The following is a 13,927-nucleotide window of genomic DNA, read 5'->3' as shown; positions in this document are numbered from 1 at the left end:
GACTATCACATTTGTCCTTTAAAAACTGATTTATTAGCTCTGTATTCTAGTATTTTTCCCCTGAACTAATGGCTATTAATGATTTCTTTGATAGTGACTTTTTGTCACATACATCTTTCTTGGTTCAGGGAACCTAACCTGTTGGAATAGTCTCCTGTTGAGGAGTTTGCTTTTTAAATCCAGTGACATTTATCATTATCTAAGGCCAGCTGCCTGCCTTCTACTCAGTTCTCTGTTTATGGGGTTTGAGCATCTATAAATGGAAACACTAGCTAACTAGAAGTTATTGCCAGAGCTTTCTGATAGTGTCCTGGGCTCTCACAACTTGGAATGTCCTGCAATATCTAGCATGTAAGCACATCAAATCATTTTCTAGACAGAATTTGAATCTCTCTTTTTCTTTTTCCTCTCTCTCTCTCTGTCTCTGGTTCTCTTTCAACATGGAATTTGAAAAGCATGAAAAAGGCGTTTTAAAGGAGAATGTAGAGGAGAAACTGACGGTAAGACTTGAGAGATTTAGAATACACATATTTTTGACTTAATAGGATAAAAATGCTGCTGTCACACATTGGAAAAGTTGTGTCAGGCAACCTATATTTCCATGTTTTTCTGCTCAACAACTTTGAAATTAATGAGTTCCATGGGTGCTACCGAAAACAAAGTAATGAGGTTATTAATAAAATTTTATTATTAGAATGTGGGCAATTTGATTAGTTAAAATATGTGGTTTGCCTCCATTTTTAAAACCAGAATCCATTTATTCTGAGCTCTAGTGATTGTCTCCATATTGGAAGATTATTTTATTAATATGAAGCTTATCAAATGTTCAAAATCCAGTTTCTCTCAGAGATACCAGAAATATGTGTTAAATATTAGAGACTAATGTTTTATGGAATAAATTAATGAACTGGTATAAGGTTAAAACTTGCTTTTTCAGAAAGTTTTAGTTTTTTTTTGGTATTTAAAATAACTGTAAATACCTTTACCTCAATGCTAAAAAATTAAATGCAATGAGCAATAGTGATTACCTATATTTATCAAACATATTATAAAATATACTATGCCATGAAAATATGCTGTCCATGGTTTACCTGATGGGTATAGGAGGCAAATTATGTTTGTAAATTTACTATGTATACAGCGTTAACACTGGAACAAGGCAATTTTATAGCAGAGCAAGTACCAAAAAGGAAAACCAAACTGACTCTCAATCTGTGACTTCTTAAGCTCATGGTAATGCATTGTTCTGGATTTCTAAACTTGAGATTTATGCACCATCAATGATATTAAAAGTGAAAACTGGGAAAGGAACCATATTGGATTTGAAGCTCTTAAAATGTATTAGAATTTTAAGGTCTTAAAGAAACATATTGATTAAAATATATATATTTTTTAAGAAATCAGGTCATTTTGAGTATCAACTGTGGGCCTCTAATCTAAGTGGTTGAATAACATGAAATTTGTCAGTTACTTGCTAAAAACAAGACTAATTTGCTTTTCAACTAACTTGAAGGGTCCTATGTATGGTGGAACTGACCAGGGGTTTCAAGTCTGTAAGGTCTGCATGAGAACTCTCAGCTCACAATTTCTAAATGAAGGACTATGGGGGTTTAGTTAAACTTTCTAAGTCTCATTCAACACCCTTATAAAATGAGAAGCAATAATTCCTAATTTCAAGACTGTCATGAGTACTAAAAACTATAATGTATGTTATGTTACTAGCCTGAGCCTGCTATTTTCAAATTGATTTTGTCCTGATTTCCTCAGAAAATACATACCTAAAGTTCATTAATATAGAAAGGGAAAGCTGAAATGCATTCCAAGGTAAAAGAAAACTCTGTTCTGCTCACCATAAAGGCTTAGTGGTAGAACGAGGTATAGGTGAATATACCTATGAATAAAGAGTTGCTATGAATTAGTGTGAAATTTGACTCAGAGCATACTGGCTATCTTTCATAGGAAGTTTGGCAAGTTTGGTGGTTATGGGCAAGTGAAAAAATAGTGAAAATCTCCTCTTTCGATTTGATGTAATTTGATGTCTTAACATTCACTTTCTGGAAAGTCAGATATTCTTCATGACCCACCCTACCTCGAATACAAATAAAAATATAGAAGTGAGCAAAATCCTTTCCAGGAAGTAGCTGGTACTAAACTTACGAAAAGTGCTCTGGAGGAGAGAAAGGTTTAGGACTATTCTCTTATTAACTTCTAGAAGATTAAGGAGCAATATGGGGGAGGTCAGAAAGCACAAGAATGTCCAGTTGATCATGAGAATATGCTTAGAGAGGGAGGGGGCACATGGAACTCAGCATTTGGGGAGTTGCTTGTATAGGCAATGGAGCTAGGCATTCAAGTACTTTTCAGTTACAGGAATTCTGATGATACTGCATTATCAAGAAATGGTTAATTTATATTCTATATTCCCTATTTTAGAGAGCTGGAAAAATATGAAAGTTTCTAATAGAAATTATTTTAGATAAACACCTAGACTGTTTATATAGATAAACAGTCCAAATCATCAGTTCATGGAACATTGTATTCCTTGCTGATACCAATGTCATATCGTATGACTGGCTAGGTTGCTGAATATAGCTTAGAATGTGATTTCGTAGAGTTCATTGAGTTCTGAAAATTATTCAATTTATTTATTATGACTAGTTAAGTTTATAAAACTATGTTTTTTAAAGGAGAAAATTATTCCATGAAAATATTTAGATATGTATATATTACAATTTTTGAATTATTCATCTTGTTTAAAAGTAAAGGTGTACTCACTACAGTGTCATGAACACTATTCTAGGACACATCTCACAATTCACAAGTTTCCTAGATCAACTTTATTTGAAATAAAAATTCTAAGATAAGGTTTTACAGCAGATAATTTAGAAACTGCAACAATTTGCAGACTTTTTAAAATTCATTAATTCATTCTAGCCAAAGAGATGGAAAAATAAAATAGGATTTTTTTTTTACTACATATCTAATACTATCCTTGCTTTGAGTGAATCTATTTCTACTTTTAACTATTGATCTTTTGCCCTGAATTTGCTGCACTTTGGTGTTTAAAAGAAAAATAACTAGGTGCTTGCAAAGTGAAAGTACCTCTTTAACATCCATTCACCAATAGATAATCAGAAAAAATGTGACACATAAATTCTTCAAAATGTCTTACATTTATCATTGCCAATCTGAGTTTCTTATAAACTCATTGCTATGCCATTGTTTCAAATGTGAAAAAGAAAAAACAAAAACATGTGAAAAAGAAAACTCAATTAGCATGAATTTAGAATGACATTTCCACCTCTGAAAAGCCAGCATACTCAGCCTTGTTGAATATGTTAGTCATCCTTAATTCTTCAGATTCGCATCACACTGATGCTAATTTTTGTCAGAATTAGAGGGAAGGAGGAAACTATTTTGTAACAACTCAGGTTAGTTTGGTTGGTTCCACATAATTGGTGTTGGGGCCGAATGGATACCTTGTTTATTCTGATCAGGCTTGAGTAACCATTGTATCATGTGTTTCCCAAAATATATTCCTTGGAACTCTGATTTCCTAACTGTTATACAAAATGAGGTTCTGGGCTATGAACAAGAGCATTCATGAAATACTGTAGGAATTGTACTTACAGTGTATTTCTCCTTGGAGACCCATATTGTATTTTAACCTAATAAAGAGTATGAGCCATTCTAGAGATTAGCCATAAACCCACCTACCAATGTAATGCATTTTAATGTGTGTGCAGAGATTGTCCTCTGGAACACAGTTTAAGAAATGATATTTTAGAATATTAATTATAGTCTGATTTTATTTATGAGTTGCACTGCATAATAATGGTTTACAGAATAATAAATCTAAACTGTGCGTCACTTTTATATTTATGTCATTTATAATCTGAAGTTATTTCTGAAACAGTTTTAAAAATAAGTATGGGTATCCCTGCTTTTTGAAAGTTTGCATTATGCCATTTTGCATTTATGAAAGACTTGCACAAAGATTTTTGCTTTTACAACAAAGAAAGTGAAAATAGCTTTCAACATATTTTGCAGCAGACTTTTTACAGAGTGCAACACCCAGATTGGTGAGAGAGGCCCCACCAGCTCCTTCCCTTGGAACTGCTTTAGAGGGGCTGCGTATTTATCATATCATCCCTACTTTTACTGGGTGTTAGTGTTATTTGTTATTTGATATTATTTGGTAGGTTGCTTTAGGCGTTTGGGAATGCTGAACAACATTTTCACAGGAATTAATGGTAATATTGCTACTTTAAACCATTTGAACTTATGAGCGGTTTCATAGGAACACTCTACTTTTATATATTTGGGGAAGCTACTTTCTATTTGGTATGTTTTAGCAACTACTTTCTATTTGGTATGTTTTAGCAACTAATATTAAATCAAGAAATCCTGAGCACTCTCCAAACTCTTCTTTTAGACTGCTAAATGCATCCTCAAAGAATTTCTTTTACATTTACCTTCAACTGAAATCTCCTAATGAAAAGGAACAATTCATGTATTAACTTAGTAAAATTAGTCTTGTACCTCAGGGCATTCTGACATAATAAAGGTTTTTCTTTTTCTCTCTAAGACATGAAAAGGACAAACAGACCTGATCTATAAATCTAATAATTTCTATCTCATTACTGTAATACAACACAAGAGAGACTGCTGTCTTCCCAAGTAATAATAATAATAGTGAGAAAATAATAATAGTGAGAAGAGTATATAATACAACTCATTTTATATTGAAGTTTGGTAGAAGCAAATCAACATAATAGTCTGTTTCTGAATATCATTAAATACTGCTTCTTAGGGTAAAAGAAACTCTGATACTGAGAAACAAATCATGTTGTCTGATGGTTAATTTTTTTTTAAAGGATGTATCTAAGGAGTGGAAAGCTTATCTTTTAAATAGTTGAAGTTTTACTTCTTGTACTTAAAAAAACTTTGGACTTATTTTGAATTTGAGGATAAAAAACTTATCCAATGATATGTAAATTTCCTTATCTCACAACAAATTCCTCTTAATTTCAGAAAAAGAATGACTCATGCCGCTTTCTAAAAATGCAATAAAAGAGAAAAGTAATGGAAGAAGAAGCTGTGGGCAAAATGTAAAAATGGAGAAAACTGCATTTGAAAACTCTGTGATAATGCAGTGAAGGATAGCACTCAATGAGGTTGAATTAGTTTGTAATTCATAGCTTCATTAACACACACAAAAATAAATTTTTCCAAGAAGAAATTTGTCAGCAAGCAAGCAAAAAAAAAAAAAATATGCAGTGCTCTGGTTAAAATCTGTGATGTTACTTGATGACAAGTTTTATTATTATTATTATTTTTAAAAATTTATTAATTTATACAAAACCATGGTACAGGCCAGATGTGCAGGAGGGTGAGAGGATTCACCAGAGACAGAGCGGGGAACAGAACAGGCAGACTGATGAAATACACTGCTGAGGGGAGCAGCGGGCGAGTCAGGAGAGGTCTTCCACGCCATGTGGGTTGCTCTGTGGCGGGGATCGAACTGGCACTAAAGAGGCTGCGGACAGCTTCACAGTGCGGTGCTTAATGACCTGCGCCACCAGGGAGGCCCTTATTATTTGTTTTAGATTTATTTTATTTGTACAAGAGCTGGCGTATAGGCCAGAGGTGCGGGAGGGTGAGAGAATTCACCAGAGAAAGAGTGGGGAGCAGAACAGGCAGACGGACCAAAAGCACTGCTTAGGGGAGCAGCGCGCAAGATAAGAGAGGTCTGCTGTGCCTGGTGGTTATCTCCCTGGCCTGCCAGGAATGAAACCTGTGCTGCAGAGGCTGAGGACAGCTTCACAGCGCTTTGGTCAACCTGTTGAACCACCGTGGAGGCCCTATTTGATGACAAGTTTTGATGGGGAACATCAAGTGATGCAACATAGTGTATGTTGGTGAGATGCCCTCAGAAAGCAAAAGAGCCTTTGAAATCAATACACATTTCTGAATACCTGCTTTCCACAAGATGGAGTACTCAGGGCTGCAACTGGAGTATACATGATAAAGAAAGCCTTGGACATCAAAGTGATTAGTATGTTCTGTTTATTTTTCAGTAGATCAATAAAGCATTCATGTAAATTTTAGTTACTTAGAAATATTCTAAGTTTATATAACACGATTACTCCAAATTCTTATCTCTCACAAAGACTTGCAACAATAGCGCTGTAATTATTTATTAGTATCTCTTAACAAGGGAGACAGTTATAAAGCATTTTGTTCAGTAACATATTTTATGCCATCACAGTATCTATGTTTCTATTTTTTTCCCCAGTTGTGTCTAACCTGACTCATTGATAACAGGCACTTAGTAGATACAGCTGAAGTTTCTGATGTGTTACCTAGAGATTATTTTCAGTATGGTTGTCAAGAAGATAACATTGAATAATAAAATAATTGGCAAATTTATGGATGTAAATCTTTGGAGTTAAGGTGCTGGATCTATGGATCTTTATATCATAATTAATTCCCCTGGATAACTAATCAACTAACTTTGGTGATGTCCAAAAATGAAGGAAAGATGAAAACAAATGACTTTTTTTCCCCTTTGGCATTTGATTATTCATTTTGGAAACTGTCTTTTATTTCTCAGCTACTGTGAAAGGGCACTGATGACTTGCTATGGTCTTGTTTTTGTTGATAAAGTGTTGAACAATCATTTTGTCTGAGTGATCATTTTGATGATGGAGGATGTGAGTTAATTTGTTTCCAGACTTTCATGTCCCTGTGCTATTGGCTCATGTTTGTTTTAGTGGGTGATGCCATCCTGGGGAAGGCTGACTTTCCAGCATCCTTAAGAATGTCGCTGCTCTTCTTAACATGTGGCGCCTACTGTGCATCCGACACCTCTGTCTGGCACATCTCCCAGAAAGGCCATTCATCATCAGGATATTTTGAATTTGTTAGTCCCTTTTCTCCAGAGAGGGCCAGAGCTCTGCAATAAGTTGACATTTAAAATACACTGTGAAAATAATTATTTTCAAAAAACAGATGGGTGGTAATGAACAACATTTTATGATGAGTGTCTCAATAAATTTTCTTCAACTGAAAGACAAAAAAAAAAAAAAATCAGAACCGGGATTCTCTGAATTTCTCAGCTCATTGCTTCTAAATTTTGAGTAAGATTAATTCATTTATTCCCATTTCTTAGGGAAATTGGAGCTCTCTGAGAAGTCAGCAAAAGGTGTATACAATTTACTACTCTGCAGTATGTATTAGAGAGCTCATTGATTAAGATAATGTTCTTTAAAGAGCTGAGATATCCCTCTAGCACTTTGGGTCATAAGAAGAGTCTGACTTAGGTGAAGACGTACAGTAACTGAATCCTGATCCTGCAAATGGCAGATTAAAGTGAAAAATAATTGCTCTAAAATCTCTTCTGCATAAGAAATAATCCCATCCTATCTTTCTGGAGTCCTCTCCTTAGTGTTGGTGACAAATCCTGAAAAATGTATAGCATAAAATTAATAAAAGGGGGAGGAGAGGAAAAGGGAGATGAGGTGCTATGATGGTGGTGGAATTTGAGGATCAATGGGAAGTTACTAAACCGTGGAATTTGAAGTGCTAATGGACATAGCTGTGGAATGAAATGAGACTGGAAAAATAAGTAGGGTTGGTGAGTGTGTGCAGGTGCTCTGAGCACCATCCCAAAATGTCTATGGAAAAAGAAAAATGAACCTGTGATTTATAGTTGCTTGATGATTTTGATTTTTACTTTATATTAATTAGTCTTTTTCCTGATCCCTTATTTAGGTTTTCTGAATTCGTGCTATGAGTGAGACCATCAGTATTTCTCTTTTTCTTTCTGACTTATTTCGCTGAGCATGATCCCTTCTACCTCCATCCATGTTGCTGCAAACTGACTAGGGTCAAAATAAGGGGGGGTGCAATTGTATGAAAATGCACACATTGTGCAAAAATGAAAAATGATATAAGAATTATATAAAATAAAAACTAAATAAGTAAATAAATAAAACAGAAACACACACACACAAGAACCTGTGCCTTTGGGGGTGTGTGTGTGTTGATTGTGATAAAGATTTCTTATTCCAAGAAGAGGCCTTCTATCTCTTCCTAAGTGTCATCTAGTATGGTGGTATATCTGAGTTCAGAAGACCAATAGAGACCAATATTGGTGTTAAAGTTGTGTTAGTGTGACTTATGACATATCACTTAGCTTTGGTTTATTTATCTACAAAAAGAGAGGTTGAGTTTGATTTTCAAAGATTGCTAACATTTTTGTTGTTGTTGAGCATTCTTATTTATTTATTGAGGCGGTATTGTTTTACCGCATTGCTTGTATTTTGGGAGTATAGAATCCCCCTCTTTGGGTATTATTAACATAGTCCACCCACCCCCAAAGCACATACAGTCCATCACCATAGTCCATTATGCTTCCTCCCCATTTTGCTCTTCCTCCCACTCTTGCTTCCCTTCTGTGTTCCTCAGTACTGTGGTCAGCTTTCAAGGGACAGTTTTTAAGTTTGACTTTATCTGGCCGTTTGTTTGATTTCTCTATAGTCTACCTGTAAGTGACACCATCTGGTATTTATTTTTCTCCTTCTGACTTATTTTGCCTCACACAATCCCTTTGGCTTCACCCATGTTGCTGCGAATGACATGCATTTGTCTTTTTTGATTGCTGAGTAATATTCCATATATATATATACACCACATCTTCTTAATTCATTCATCCATTTGATATGTCTGTAGAAAGTGTAGTTTGGCTTTGTACTGACTAAATTCTTTCCATACCAAACAATGCATGTTTATACAAATTGTTTATGTGTATATGAAATATAAAGTATATATGAAATAGTTTATGTTTTTAATTTGTCACTGACCAGTGTAAAATAGAAGTCCTTACTATTAGATTGAATTTTCTTCATGGTTAAGAAATTTCTCAGTTCAATGCTCGTAAATTGAATTACATATATTTCTGTTTTCACTGAGAAAAAACAAAGGTTTTGGGATTGGATCATGGATGAAAATTATGGAATAGATGAAGATAATAGCATGCAAATGCTTCAGTACCAGTATCACAATATTATAAAAAGGAAAGCATTCCCTTGTCTCATAATACTACATAAAATAGATGCTGTTTTCCATCAGAAATAAATTTTAAAAAATATGTACGACCCATTTTAACTGTTATTTTAAGATGGTTTCTTTAGCTCTTATTCATTCCCTTTTGTACTTCTTACCACTCCCTGCAATACATCTGACACAGATATCTCAGTCCCTTTGCAACTCTAATTTTAGTCCTTTTGCATTGCTGAAGGTTCAGGAAAAAGTAGACTGCACACTCTGGCAAAACCCTAGCCACCATTTCAATTTTCCTTTTTCCTTTAAGAAAAATGAGGTCTGTGTCTATTAGAAACCAGGGAGAGGAGGTGAGAGTAAGTGAAACTGATAAGGCTCCAGATTTCTGCTTTACGGTTCAAATGAAGTTCTCGAAGCCTTCCAGTCCTTTGAAAACCACTGCTAATTAAAGCAGTGTCTGCTGATAATGTAAGTCTGAGATGCACTGTTTGAATGGATCTTTTGATACAGCTCTGTGTGATGGTGAATAACAGAAGAGCGATGGATTGCAGGCTTTACCCGAGCTCTGCTTTCACAGTGACATTTATAACACTGTACGTGCAGTGAAATATTTTGTAGGCTCTCACTGTGGGAATCGCAATTACTAACATATCTAGTTGTTCTGTCCCAAGTATGGCCCCCTCAGGGAATGTCAAATAGACTATTGTATTAGTGACGTAATTACATTAGACTTATGGGCTTTATTTTGCTTCATGATCTTCATAAAAATAAGGAGATAATTTTTTGAAATGGTGAGAGGATGTCTGCTTAATTGCTATTTTATTTATAACCTAAAATTTTCTTAAGGGTCTTTATCAATTTTCTTCTCAGCTAATGGGTGTTCCCTTGTGTGTGTAGCTTCTGTGGGCAACGTCACCCCCAGCTTGTTCTCCAGACGAGATGCCCTTGTAGATGTCAGAATGTAGCCATTCAGAAACCACCTCATGCTCTTAAACACTAACATGATGACATCCATGTCAGGAGCAGAAGAGAGTGCCTGAAGGATTGCTCTCCCCAACCTGTTACAATTTTTCTGAGATATCAAGTCATGATTGGAGATTGAAGGAAGAAAATGTCAGCAGGAATTAATTAGTTTATCACAAAGAGTGGGGAGTTAGTTTAGAATGCATGAAGAATATGTGGGAAAAATATTTTCATTTCTATTTGGTTTTCCAGTTGAGCTCAGTTTTTACTTGGGAGCTCCTGCCTGTTTTTTCCCATCTGCTTAGGTGTATTCATTCCTCCAGCCTGGAGGTCCTCTGAATGTGGCTTGTTTCCCTCTAGCTGCTGTTACTCCTTTGCACAAGGTGTAGGAGAAAGAGAAGTTTGTCTTAGAAATTTTCAGTACATTCTTTTCTTTTCAACCCTACTACAGACTTGCCCTGGGGAATTCCCCGTCTTTGACTCTGTGGCTCCAGGATTTGGAAAGACATTTATTAGGTTTTCTTCCTGGATGTAATTCTGCTTTTTCTAGCAATGCTTATCTATCTCCTTTCATCTTCCCTTAATTTCCATGTGCTGTCTCATGTTGATTCCTCTCCCATGCAGGGTCTTTATTTATTTTTAAAAATCCCTTTACTATCATTTTAATGGGGTCAAAAGAGGAGTAAGAGAGATACTTGAGTGTTCCATCAGCCATTGAACTAGAAGCCCCTCTATTTTAAAAAGAATCTTTCTACAAAGCATATAGTTTCATAATACAAGTAGAACTTAAGTTGGTGGATTTTTTTCTGCAGCATAATGTAATATTATTGAGACCTTAAATACATAACTACTGGCTAGTTAATTTGACTCTAGGAATGTGTTTGAATTGGAAAAATATACAAATATTTGAATATAATGTTTATTACACATTATTTATAAAAGTACAAATAGTGGGTACAATAGGGGAATTAGTCACTTATGATCTATGATAATATTGTATAAGGAAATTTAAAGGCAGTTGTATAATAGACATTTCACTCCATTTTTTCCTAAAAAAATACCAATGCTACATAAAGTGAAATGATTCTTTTTTGGAGTCCAATGTTGGCGAACAGTAATATGCAAATCAGTGAATATATTTGTGCAGTACATATCTTTTAACTAAATCACAGAATTTTAATGGTCCAGATAAAGGCAACAATGCCAAGGGTTGAATTGCATTTTTCAGTTTTACTAAAAATTTCTCAGTAAATTTTTTCATAATAACCTCACATTTTTATGATACTGCTGAATTGATGAGCTTATATCAGAGAGGAATGCAAGATAAGCTGATGTTTGGCGCTTTATTCTTCTTTGGAGTGTAGATTTATATAAACCTTGAGTGTTTTTCTCCTTTCGCCTGAACAGCCTTGGCCATCAGCAGAGTGCAAGTGCCTCAAGGTCAGAGGCTTTATTTTCCTGGCACCCAGGGTTCTGTCTGATACATGGGAGGTGGTGTTCAATAAACCTTGGTCGAATTGCTTAGGCATGCCTTTCTTACAAGTGCATGTGTGAGTGTGTGTGAGCAATGCGGTTTATCTGATTCAATACATGGCAGGGATCCCAAACTGAATCTACCTTTAGATTCAGCCATATCTTCTTTGTGTTCCACATATAAGTGACACCATCTGGCACTTGTCTTTTGCCTTCCACTTACTTTGCTTAGTGCAATCCCCTCCAGTTCAATCTGTGTTGTCACAAATGGCAAGAGTTTCTCTTTTTTTTTAAATAGCTGAGTAGTATTCCATAGGGTTCATATATATATAAACACACACCCGTGATAGCCATTGTGGTATATATATTGTGTATATATTAATTTCCGATCCACTCATGTGACTTTGGGTAATTAGGTTGTTTCCATAGCTTGGCTATTGTAAATAGTGCTGCAGTGAACATAGGAGTGCATGTTTCCTTTGGCATTAGTGTTTTTGTATTCTTTGAGTAGATAACTAGGAGTGGAATTGCTAGGCCATATGGTAGATAAAATAAAGCCAAAGCAATGGTAAAATGAGACTAACAAAGGGGGAGGAGGAAAAAGCCAGGAGAGAGAAAAATTCGGGAGGGAGCTTAGTGGACTACGGTGAGGGACTACGGGTGCTTTGGTGCTGGGTGTGATCTGGTAACAACACCCGAAGAGAAAGATCCTGTAACTATAAAACACAAACAACATTGTAAATCAATGGTATCTCAATTAAGCAAAAAAGATTCTGCCATATCTTGAGAGCTGATACATGGGTCTATTCAAAGGACTGTTTATATGAGACAGTGAGAACCTCCCGAGCAGAGACTCATCCTGAGATCTGGAGGGAAAAGGCAGATGAGATACTTATGGCTATTGAGTATGGCAGGTTGCTTACCATTCTGATTAGTTTCCAAGTCAACCTCCTCACTTTTGATTGTGAGTAAATAAAAATGAAAAGAGTTGTCATCAGTGGAGGCTGTGAGTGACCTGAGGAGCACATGCTGGGAGCTGGCAGCTTTGGCAGAGGGGTCAGCGCCCTCATCATGGAGCCCTGGCCACCCTGGTCTGGCCATCATCATGCAGTCGTGGCACTGGTGTCAGAGGAGCAGATTTTAGCATTGGCAGGAACATTACTAGAGTGTGACAGGAATTCAGAATATGACAGGAGCAAAATGGCAGATCCTGTAAGTTAGCCAAAGCACTCTTCACAGAGCAGTGAATTACAGAGGCTGTGAAACTTTCTGAGAGTGAATTAGAAGCATAACCATAGAGATACTATTTTTAGTGATTAATTTCACTTCATTTTTTTAATTTTTTTTAAACATTTATTTATTTATTTCTACAAGCACTGGGTGCAGTCAGAAGCGCGGGAGGGTGAGAGAATTCACCAGAGCCAGAGGGGAGAGCAAAGCAGGCAGACAGATGAAGTACACTACTGAGGGGAGCAGTGGGCGGCAGGAGAGGTCTGTGTGCCTCACCTCATTTTCCCCCTAAGAATAGGTCATATTTCCAATTCCCTTGCAAAAATTAAGTAATATAAAAAATGGTGTTTAGTAGATATTGGGAAGTCTTTACCACTGGCTATTATGATGAGCGAGATAGTTAGGAAATCAATAAAATCTGTGTTTACCCTGAGGATTTTTTTTTTTTGAGGAATTTATAGTTTGCTTAAATTCTTTTCTTTATCTTACCAAATGCCAGAGCTAAAAGGGAGATTCTCCTCTATCATATCTTGGAAAGTACAGATATGGGCAGCAGAGGGCTTCTAGATAATCTGGAATTTTTATACATATGGTTTGTTTGACAGTACTTAAGACAGAAAACAGATTTTTTTTTTAGGCTCTCTACCATTTTAGATTAATATTTGTCAATATTTGTGGGGAAAAATGAACTTGTCATTCTATAGGCAGCCAGCATATTGACATTTCCCTCCTATTATTCTTTTTTTTGGTGTTTTACCATTAATAATGGGACAACTGTTGGCACTGACCATGAAGAGTTGTACCATTAAAAGCATAAAGTTATGTTCTTTAGGTAGCCACCTAGGAGTAGAATCGCTGGATCCTATAGTAGATCTGTTTGTAATATTTTGAGAAATCTCCATACAAGTTCCATAGGGGCTGGGCCAGTCTACACTCACAGCAGTAGTGTAAGAGGGTTTCTTCTCTCCACATCATTGCCAACATTTATTGTGTCTTGTCTTTTTGATATGGGGCTTTCTCACAGATATGAGGTGGTATCTTATTGTAGTTTTGATTTGCATTACCCTGATGATAAGTGAAGATGAGCATTTTATTATGTGCTATTCGCCATTGTGTGTCTTCTGTGGAGAAGTGTCTATTTAGCTCTTCTGCCCATTTTTTAAATTGAATTTTCCCCCTTTTTGTTGAGTTGTAT

The 13,927-nt window shown here is 35.8% G+C and overlaps 1 protein-coding gene across 1 annotated transcript in view; it reads left to right on the top strand.

The window, feature by feature from the left end:
• Positions 1 to 440: 440 nt before the first annotated feature.
• MLIP (muscular LMNA interacting protein) overlaps positions 441 to 13,927 on the top strand; it is a gene marked incomplete at both ends in the record, with an annotated part of 218,554 nt that continues 205,067 nt past the window's right edge. The window contains one exon of the mRNA XM_084258824.1: positions 441 to 500. Within this exon, the coding sequence (XP_084114950.1) occupies positions 441 to 500 (60 nt within the window). The remainder of the gene's footprint in view (positions 501 to 13,927) is intronic.

The sequence above is a fragment of the Talpa europaea genome (genome assembly GCF_964194135.1).
Source record: "Talpa europaea genome assembly, chromosome: 2".
Taxonomy (NCBI): domain Eukaryota; kingdom Metazoa; phylum Chordata; class Mammalia; order Eulipotyphla; family Talpidae; genus Talpa; species Talpa europaea.
The sequence above is the reverse complement of the archived record's forward strand: the minus strand, read 5'-3'. Positions and strand labels throughout refer to the sequence as shown.